The sequence below is a fragment of the Scylla paramamosain genome, unplaced genomic scaffold, assembly GCF_035594125.1.
Source record: "Scylla paramamosain isolate STU-SP2022 unplaced genomic scaffold, ASM3559412v1 Contig3, whole genome shotgun sequence".
Taxonomy (NCBI): domain Eukaryota; kingdom Metazoa; phylum Arthropoda; class Malacostraca; order Decapoda; family Portunidae; genus Scylla; species Scylla paramamosain.
The window spans coordinates 1,042,501-1,052,500 of NW_026973668.1; the positions used below are offsets into that span (position 1 = coordinate 1,042,501).

Consider the following 10,000-nt stretch of genomic DNA (forward strand, 5'->3'; position numbering starts at 1 on the left):
TTGCCAAGTCATTCTTCTCCCCCTCCTTGTGTATACAGTGTTGCCAGCTCACTTTTTTCATCGCACCTTGGTTCGTGGATAGTGGAAAAAAACATAACTGGTATCCGCAGGCTACTCTCTCCCTGGGGTGGACTACACACATACCCCCAGGAAGTGGAGGAGCCATGACGAGTGGATACAGCCGTGCGGATGTCGATCGGATGTGCGAGATTCTGGATACCCACTCCGTCACACAGCCCGTCACTTTTCCAATCCGCGCGGCCTTTCTTCCTCTCTCCCTGGAGGTTCTTGAGGCCTTGCTGGATCAGGTGAGTGGATGTGCGCGTTTTGTGGGTATTTTTTGGGGTGTTGCGATGATAATGAGTGTTTTTTGCGGTTTTTTTGTGGGTGAAAGTCGATATTTTGTGTTTTTTTCCTGTTTTTTTGGTGTTTTGTGTGTTTTTTAGTGGTTTTAATTAATTTGGGGTTTTGTGGGTAATTTTTGGGGTGTTGCGTAGATAATGAGTGTGTTTTTTGCGATTTTCTGTGGGTAAAAGTCGATGTTTTGTGTTTTTTTCCTGTTTTTGGGGTGTTTTGTGTGTTTTTTAGTGGTTTTAATTAATGTGTGGGTTTTGTGGGTAATTTTTGGGGTGTTGCGGAGATAATGAGTGGGTTTTTTTGCGATTTTCTGTGGGTAAAAGTTGATATTTTGTGTTTTTTTCCTGTTTTTTTGGGTGTTTTGTGTGTTTTTCAGTGGTTTAATTAGTGTGTGGGTTTTGTGGGTAATTTTTGAGGTGTTGCGGAGATAATGAGTGTGTTTTTTGCGATTTTTGTGGGTGAAAGTCGATATTTTGTGTTTTTTCCTGTTTTTTTGGTGTTTTGTGTGTTTTTCAGTGGTTTAATTAGTGTGTGGGTTTTGTGGGTAATTTTTGAGGTGTTGCGATGATAATGAGTGTGTTTTTTGCGGTTTTCTGTGGGTGAAAGTCGATATTTCATGTTTTTTTGCTGTTTTTTGGGGTGTTTTATGTGTTTTTTAGTGGTTTTATTAGTGTGCGCGTTTTGTGGGTATTTTCTGGGGTGTTGCGATGATAATGAGTGTGTTTTTTGCGATTTTTTGTGGGTGAAAGTCGATATTTTGTGTTTTTTTCCTGTTTTTTGGGTGTCGTTTTAGTTTTTTAGTGGTTTTAATTAATGTGTGAGTTTTGTGGGTAATTTTTGAGGTGTTGCGATGATAATGAGTGTGTTTTTTGCGGTTTTCTGTGGGTAAAAGTCGATATTTCATGTTTTTTTGCTGTTTTTTGGGGTGTTTTGTGTGTTTTTTAGTGGTTTTAATTAATGTGTGGGTTTTGTAGGTAATTTTTGAGGTGTTGCGGAGATAATGAGTGTGTTTTTTGCGATTTTTTGTGGGTAAAAGTCGATATTTTGCGTTTTTTTTTCCTGTTTTTTGGGGTGTCGTGTTAGTTTTTTAGTGGTTTTAATTAATGTGTGTGTTTTGTGGGTAATTTTTGAGGTGTTGCGATGATAATGAGTGTGTTTTTTGCGATTTTTTGTGGGTAAAAGTCGATATTTTGTGTTTTTTTGCTGTTTTTTGAGTGTTTTGTGTGTTTTTTAGTGGTTTTAATTAATGTGTGGGTTTTGTGGGTAATTTTTGGGGTGTTGCGGTGATAATGAGTGTGTTTTTTTGCAATTTTTTGTGGGTGAAAGTCGATATTTTGTGTTTTTTTGCTGTTTTTTTTGGTGTTTTGTGTGTTTTTCAGTGGTTTAATTAGTGTGTGGGTTTTGTGGGTAATTTTTGAGGTGTTGCGGAGATAACGAGTGTGTTTTTTTGCTGTTTTCTGTGTTTTTTTCCCTATTTCGGATCCTTATGTTAATTTTTCACTGATAATCAACCGAATTTTATAAAGTTTTGCTCATATTTCTCTCTCTCTCACTCTCTCTCACAGATCCCTGACAGCACCATCACCATCTGGAGTTTGGAGAGCGACCCGTTTGACCCCTTAGCAATAGTGACCTTACGTGACCTCCTGGGGGCCGACGCAGTGTTCCTTGACCTCCCAGAGACCCAGATGACCCAGTACTTGGAGGTCAGCAGCAGTGAGGGGAAGGGAGCGACAGGGGAGGTCACCAGTGCCTCCCTCCTGCCCACCTCCTCTATTCTGGCAACAGTGGGTATGGTATTGTGCTCAGCCTTGGCAGCACTGTATCTTTATGAGTGAGTGTGTCTGGGGGGGGTCTGGGCGGGTCTGGGGGATGTGGGGGGTGTCTCGGGGGGTGTTTGGGGTGTTTGAGAGAAAGAGAGAGAGAGAGAGATTATTATTATTATTGTTATTATTATTATTATTATTATTATTATTATTATTATTATTCTTATTTGGTTTATTTATTTATTTATTTATTTTTTGCATTCATTGTGTGTTAGTATTGAGAAGCTTCAGTTATCTCTTTAATAATTTACGTTTTCTTTGGTAACTTTATTTATTTGTTTATCTGTTTATTTATTTATTTATTTATTTATTTATTTATTTATTTATTTATTATTATTATTATTTTTTTTTTTTTTTTGCATTTATTTTGGCAGTATTCAGAAGCTTCAGTTACCCCTTTAATAATTTACGTTTTCTCTGGTAACTTTATTTATTTATTTATTTATTTATTTATTTATTTATTTATTTATTTATTTATTAGTAGTCAGAAGCTTTGGTTATCCCTTTAATAATTTACGTTTTCTCTGGTAACTTATTTATTTATTTATTTACGTTTTCTATCTTTGCAGTTTGTTGTCAATTTTTTTTTTTTTTTTTTTCGTTATTACTAATTTTACAATGTTCATAATTATTATCCTTGTCGTTTTTATCATTATTTTATTATTATTTATTTAATGATTCCAAAGTTTATCATAATTATCTCTACATTTATTTATTACTTTTTTTTTCTTTTCATTATTTTTTTCTTGATTTCAAAGGTTAAATATTCATCAGTATTTGTATTTAAACCTACATACTTATTATTATTATTATTATTATTATTATTATTATTATTATTATTATTATTATTATTATTATCTTAAAGGAACGGTTGCTTTTTTGGCTTTTCTGGTTTATATATTAGTACTTAAATAAATAATGCTTTACTTTAGTTTATAAGATTGAGAGTAATGCTTCTATTTCACTATTATTATTATTATTATTATTATTATTATTATTATTATTAATATTATTATTATCATTATTATTATTATTAAAGGAATCACTTATATTTCTTATCATTCCTTTAGCTTTATTGATTCGTATTATCCTTTATTTTATTTACTTTTTCATTCGGTATTTCATTTGGTTTATCTTAAAGGAATGACCGATCTTCCTCCTGGTTCCTTTAGCTTTTATCAATTTGTATTTATTCATCTTCATATTTATTTATCATTTATTTTTTTGTATGTCGTTGAGTTTATCTTAAAGGAATGATGAGTTCACAGTTCCTTTAGCTTATAATTATTATTTGTTTATTTATTTTAGTTTATTTTTACATTTTTTATTTGTTTTCTATTATATTTTATTATTTATTTATTTATTTTAGTTTATTTTTATATTATTTTTATTTGTTTTCTATTATATTTTATTTTTATTTATTTATTTATTTATTTTTCATTTCTTAAAGGAATAATCAGTCTTGCTTTGCGGTTCCTTTAGCTTTACCACTTCATATAATCAGTTCAAGCTTTACTTTAATGAATAAGAGTAATTTTAAGTTATAATAGATTCATTTTATGCTTGTACTTTATGTTCACTATAAACGACCAAAGCTTTTATTCATTTATTGATATTTTATTTATTTCAAGGCGTCAATGATTCGCTCCTTTAATTTTTTTTTATTTGTATATATTTTTTTGTGGTTCGTTTCGTTTATTGAGGCATTCCTTTAGTTTATTCTTTCATTTATTGCTTTGTGGATCATTCCTTTAGTTTATGTGGTCAGTGAAAATGGATTAATATCTGTGAAGTTCATTTATAATTGTTTGGTTGTTCCTTTAGTTTATTGAGGCGTTCCTTTAGTTAATCCAGTTAGTAAATGAATCGATACCAAAGTTAATTTATTTGTCATTTATTTCATGTTGTTCCTTTAGCTTATTTATTCGATTATTGATATTTTTCTTTCAGTTTCTCATAAAGGAATGATATGCAATTTTATAAGAGTATTTTTAAGGTATAAATTCCTTTGTTTATCTTAAAGGAATATTGTAATTGTGAGGCAGCTGTGTAGTTTTATCCTAAAGGAATGATGGTTATTATGTACTTTATAAAATTTGATAATAAAAGTAATATTTGCAAGTTTATCCTAAAGGAACGACACTGCTTAATTGTAAGTTTATCCTAAAGGAATGACACTTCTTACTCTACTGAATTTGATAATAAGGATGTTTATTTGTAAGTTTATCCTAAAGGAACGACACTTTATTGAACTTGGTGATAGAGATAATTACTTATAAGCTTATACTAAAGGAACGACACTTCATTCAACTTGATAATAAGGATGTTTATTTGTAAGTTTATCCTAAAGGAACGACACTTTATTGAACTTGATAATAAGGATGTTTATTTGTAAATTTATCCTAAAGGAACGACAACACTTCATTCAACTTGGTGATAAAAAGATGTTTATTTGTAAGCTTACCCTAAAGGAACTACAACACTTTATTCAACTTGGTGATAAAGAGATGTTTATTTGTAAGCTTACCCTAAAGGAACGACAATACTTTATTCAACTTGGTGATAAAAAGATGTTTATTTGTAAGCTTACCCTAAAGGAACGACAACACTTTAATCAACTTGGTGATAAAAAGATGTTTATTTGTAAGCTTACCCTAAAGGAACAACAACACTTCATTCAACTTGGTGATAAAGAGATGTTTATTTGTAAGTTTACCCTAAAGGAACGACAACACTTTATTCAACTTGGTGATAAAAGATGTTTATTTGTAAGCTTATCCTAAAGGAACGACAACACTTCATTCAACTTGGTGATAGAGATAATTATTTGTAAACATAGAAAATGGAGGAGCGAACAAATTAAATAACGAAAAGCAGAGACGAAAAAAAAAAATAATAAATAGATAAATAAAAATCTTAAAGGAACGGCACTTGAACCTAATAATAAATAAATAAATAAATAAATAAATCTATATTATTCGTGCAGTAGGGTGAGGGGGGGGGTGTCTACCGCTTAAAATATAATAAAGTTAATTTTATAATATACACTACTGTTATAATTTCACTGTTAAATATAAATAAAAACCCCAATTTATATAAAGGACTGGAGATCCTCACTACTCAACACGCATTTTCGCAAACTTTCGTACATTTAAGCCTTTTTTTTATTTATTTTTTTCTTCATACAAGTTTAAGTGTATTAACCCTTTCTCGGGCACCCATCTACACTATAACTCGTAAATTAACCAGAAATGACGTTTTGAATTAATTAATGGCGCGAAAATTATAAAGGAGATTCTATTTGGGTGTTTATAGTGATGATAGAGACTGCAACAACCAAGATGGCCGCTGCAATTATTCTCCGACTCATAAATTATTAAAAAATCGCGTTTTGAATTAATTAATGGCGTGTAAATTGTTAGAAAATTGCGTTTGGGTGTTGTAGTGATGATGATACTTTCAACACCCATTTTGAATTCATTAATGGCGCGAAAATTATAAGGATATTCTATTTGGGTGTTGTAGTGATGATGACAAACTTCAACACCCAAGATGGCCGCTCCACATTTGGAACTCGTACATTACCTCGAGAACCGAACTACAGGACGAAGAATTGTGAAAGTTGCGTTCGAGTACCGATTCGTTCGATAAAGGAGGCGTTCGGTAACCAAGGCTCCACTATGATAATGTTGATATTTTTTTGTTATTTTTTTGTTATTTAATTTTTTTTTGTAAGTAATTTTTTTTGTAATACTTTGATATATAAAAAAATGTTGAGAAATTTGTGTTTTTATTACTGTCATCTCTACTACTACTACTACTACTACTACTATTACTATTTCTGCTGGTAATAATTAGGTAAAATGATAATCTAATTTTTTTTATGTTTAATTATTAGTTATTATTATTATTACTATTACAATATAAATATGGAATGCTGAAGAATTAGAATTACAATATATATACAGAGAGAGAGAGAGAGAGAGAGAGAGGGAGAATTACATATAGAAAATCAACTGAAAGATTATATACAAAAGAAATTATATATATGTAATTAAACAACAGCTACATTAGAAACACTGATATTCGCAACACTAGCTAAAGGTATTTCAATTGCAAGCAACACTTTTATTACTCGTTTTTATTTAAATTATAGACTTTTTATTGATTTTTATTCCGAATTTCTTATTTATTTTATTTTATTTATTTATTTATTTGTTTTTTAGTAGAATTGCCAGCTATTTTGTTTGTTTGTTTGTTTGTTTGTTTGTTTGTTTATTTTTCGTGTTTTTTTTTTTTTGGGGGGGGAAGACAGTGTTGCCAACCTATCGTTTTTTTTTTTTTTTTTTTTTTTTTTTTTGAGAAGACAGTGCTGCCAACCTTTTTTTTTTTTTACTTAGTTGTCAATCAGTCGTTTTTTTCTGTATTTTGACAAAGAAGTTGCCATTTATTTATTTATTTATTTATTTATTGAGAAGACAGTGTTGCCAATCAGTCGTTATTTTGTGTATTTTGAGAAGAAAGTGTTGCCAGTTATTTATTTTATTTACTTATTTTATTTATTTATTTATTTGAGAAGACAGTGTTGCCAATCAGTCTTTTTTTAATATTCTGGATAGTACAGTGTTGCCAATCACCTGTTTTTTTTTGTGATATCTGAGTGTTTACATAAATATTTTAGAAAAGTTGAAAATTTAAGTACAAAAAAATAAACACAACATTTTAATACGAACAAAAAAAATAATAATTAGTTTTTTATATATATATTTTTTACAACACTAGGGAACTGAATAGAAAAATAACATAATGCTACTTTTATAATTACTTAGTGTATTATAAAAGGGAATTACTTAAAGGAACGACAGATTACAACATTTTTAAGGCACGTTTTCTTTGTGTTCCTTTAACTTTTTTTTTTATAATTACGTATTTTTAAGAAAGCTGCAAATTTGAATAGAAAAATAATTAGAATGTTTTAATATTAGCAGAAAATTATTATCTAGTTATATATATATATATGTGTGTCCCTTAGAAATGTATATAATTGGTCTATATAATTAATCTATGTAATTGTTTAACTCGTGTAGATTATTATTATTATTATTATTATTATTATTATTATTATTATTTAAAGGGATAAACTAATCACAACCACAAACATACACAAACAATAATAATAATAATAATAATAATAATAATAATAATAATAATAAGCAAATAACTGCAATTAATACAGTACTTCCCTGCAATAATCACGATAATAATAATAATAATAATAATAATAATAATAATAATAATAATAAATCAGAATATGATATAGGCATCGTTCAAAGTTAGGTTGGCGAGGAAGCTCCGCCCCCTCTGCTTGTATGGAGCTTCTGATTGGTCCATTCAAAATGCTACCCCCCTCCCCCTAACTTGACATGAATGAAATGTGAACAATAAACAAATATGCAGATCTTCACTATAATAATAATAATAATAATAATAATAATAATAATAATAATAATAATAATAATAATAATAAAGAAAAATACAAAACCTAAAGGAAAGTACTTATCGTTCCTTTAATATTTGCGTTAAAAAAATTGAGTATAATAATAATTAAATAAAAATAAACGTCCTTTTTAATACAATGGCGAGAAATCAACCAAGAAATAAATAAACATTAACATAATAAAAAGAAAATGTAAGTTTCTTTAATGTATTGACCATAAAAATAATAATAATAATAATAATGAACAATTAAATAAAAAAAAATAAAAAATTCTTCTAACACTCGAAAAAAACAGTAATAACAAAAACAATAAAAAATAACTAAAAAAAATATATAAATGACAAAAAAAAAAAAAAAAAAAAAACTAAAGGAACAACACACAAGTCATTCCTTTAATATTTAGGCACGTCAACGTTGGGGGGTTGTGGCGGCGTGGTGGTGGTGGTGGTGGTGGTGCGCGGGGGCTGGTTGGCGGACAGGGCCCCCTCCCGCCACTTTTTATAATAAATGAAAGCGTTGAAGCCAAATATTATCATTCCCACGAAGCTGAAGAAGGCGGCCACTGCAAAGGCGTCCCCTGCCCTGAAATAATAATGATAATAATAATAATAATAACGAAATATTTTTACATTAGTCTGCCATAATTTGCCATTTTCCTTTATAGTCTTTAAAGAAAACGTAGGTAAACAATAATTCTCTCCCTCTCTCTCTCTCTCAGTCTTTATGTTTTTATATTTCTGCTCTCTCTCTCTCTCTCTCTCTCTCTCTCTCTCTCTCTCTCTCTCTCTCTCTCTCTCTCTCTCTCTCACCCCTGGCTGGCGTAGTCGGCGGCCACACAGCCAGAGACGAACCAGAAGAAGGTCCAGATGCATGTGTAGCCTAACTCCTGCAAGGGAATACACACATTAGAACCAAGGGAATAAGTCTCTCTCTCTCTCTCTCTCTCTCTCTCTCTCTCTCTCTCTCTCTCTCTGAACTTTAATATCGAAAAAAAAAACAATTCTCTCTCTCTCTCAGACACCCACAGCTTCCCAACAGCCTTCCACAGCTTCTCACAGCCTTCCACAGCCCACCAATAGCCTTCCACAGCTTCTCACAGCCTTCCACAGCCCACCAACAGCCTTCCACAGCTTCTCACAGCCTTCCACAGCCTTCCACAGCCCACCAACAGCCTTCCACAGCATCTCAAAGCCTTCCACAGCCCACCAATAGCCTTCCACAGCCTTCCACAGCTTCTCACAGCCTTCCACAGCCTTCCAGAGACAGCCTACACCCTCCCACAGCCCAGGAACACACCAGGAGACCCCAGGGCACCACGGACAGCAGAACCACAGCGTTGATGCAGTGCAGGAACAGCAGAACAGCACTCGTCCAGAACGCTGCCATTGAAACGAAAGATATCCAATTGGCTGGGCTGCTTCTGGGATAGTCTGACGCCATTACTGAGATGAAGACTATCACTGCGACTATCTGTAGGGGTAGTAGTAGTAGTAGTAGTAGTAGTAGTAGTAGTAGTAGTAGTAGTAGTTTTTTTTTTCAAATTTTTATCACTATTCTGTCCACCTCCCTAGTGCAAGAGTTAACCAGTATTCTCAGTCTTTCACCACTATTCTGTCCACCTCCCTAGTGCAAGAGTTAACCAGTATTCTCAGTCTTTCACCACTATTCTGTCCACCTCCCTAGTGCAAGAGTTAACCAGTATTCTCAGTCTTTCACCACTATTCTGTCCACCTCCCTAATGCAAGAGTTAACCAGTATTCTCAGTCTTTCACCACTATTCTGTCCACCTCCCTAATGCAAGAGAGTTAACCAGTATTCTCAGTCTTTCACCACTATTCTGTCCACCTCCCTAATGCAAGAGTTAACCAGTATTCTCAGTCTTTCACCACTATTCTGTCCACCTCCCCAATGCAAGAGTTAACCAGTATTCTCAGTCTTTCACCACTATTCTGTCCACCTCCCCAATGCAAGAGTTAACCAGTATTCTCAGTCTTTCACCACTATTCTGTCCACCTCCCTAGAGCAAGAGTTAACCAGTATTCTCCCCACTCTCTCTCTCTCTCTCTCTCTCTCTCTCTCTCTCTCTCTCTCTCTCTCTCTCTTACCAAATGTGCAATCTTAAGTTTTCCTTCATAAATTTTAAGATGCGCTGTGTTTATAAAAATTTTCTTCTCACTGACGCCATCTTGGGGAGGTGAGGTGGTGGTGGTGTGGCTTGTAGGAAATGACATTGCTGTGGGAGAGAGAGAGAGAGAGAGAGAGAGAGAGAGAGAGAGAGAGAGAGAGAGAGAGAGAGAGAGAGAGAGAGAGAGAGGTTGTT

General features: G+C 32.3%; 2 protein-coding genes across 4 annotated transcripts in view; one reads left to right on the top strand and one right to left on the bottom strand.

Moving 5' to 3' along the window:
• LOC135096286 (protein FAM151B-like) overlaps positions 1 to 5,079 on the top strand; it is an 8,728-nt gene extending 3,649 nt beyond the window's left edge. For both annotated transcript variants that reach the window (XM_063997662.1, XM_063997663.1), the window contains 2 exons: positions 111 to 308; positions 1,923 to 5,079. In XM_063997662.1, coding sequence (XP_063853732.1) covers positions 111 to 308; positions 1,923 to 2,195 — 471 coding nt within the window. In that variant the 3' untranslated portion in view covers positions 2,196 to 5,079. The remainder of the gene's footprint in view (positions 1 to 110; positions 309 to 1,922) is intronic.
• Positions 5,080 to 6,628: 1,549 nt separating this feature from the next.
• Positions 6,629 to 10,000, bottom strand: part of LOC135096289 (plasmolipin-like) — a 6,937-nt gene continuing 3,565 nt past the window's right edge. The window contains exons 2-5 of one of the 2 annotated variants that reach the window (XM_063997669.1): positions 9,786 to 9,913; positions 8,977 to 9,150; positions 8,490 to 8,566; positions 6,629 to 8,262 (exon numbers count right to left, since the gene is read on the bottom strand). In XM_063997669.1, coding sequence (XP_063853739.1) covers positions 8,073 to 8,262; positions 8,490 to 8,566; positions 8,977 to 9,150; positions 9,786 to 9,911 — 567 coding nt within the window. In that variant the 5' untranslated portion in view covers positions 9,912 to 9,913 and the 3' untranslated portion in view covers positions 6,629 to 8,072. The remainder of the gene's footprint in view (positions 8,263 to 8,489; positions 8,567 to 8,976; positions 9,151 to 9,785; positions 9,914 to 10,000) is intronic. The other variant, XM_063997668.1, reaches the window with a different exon arrangement.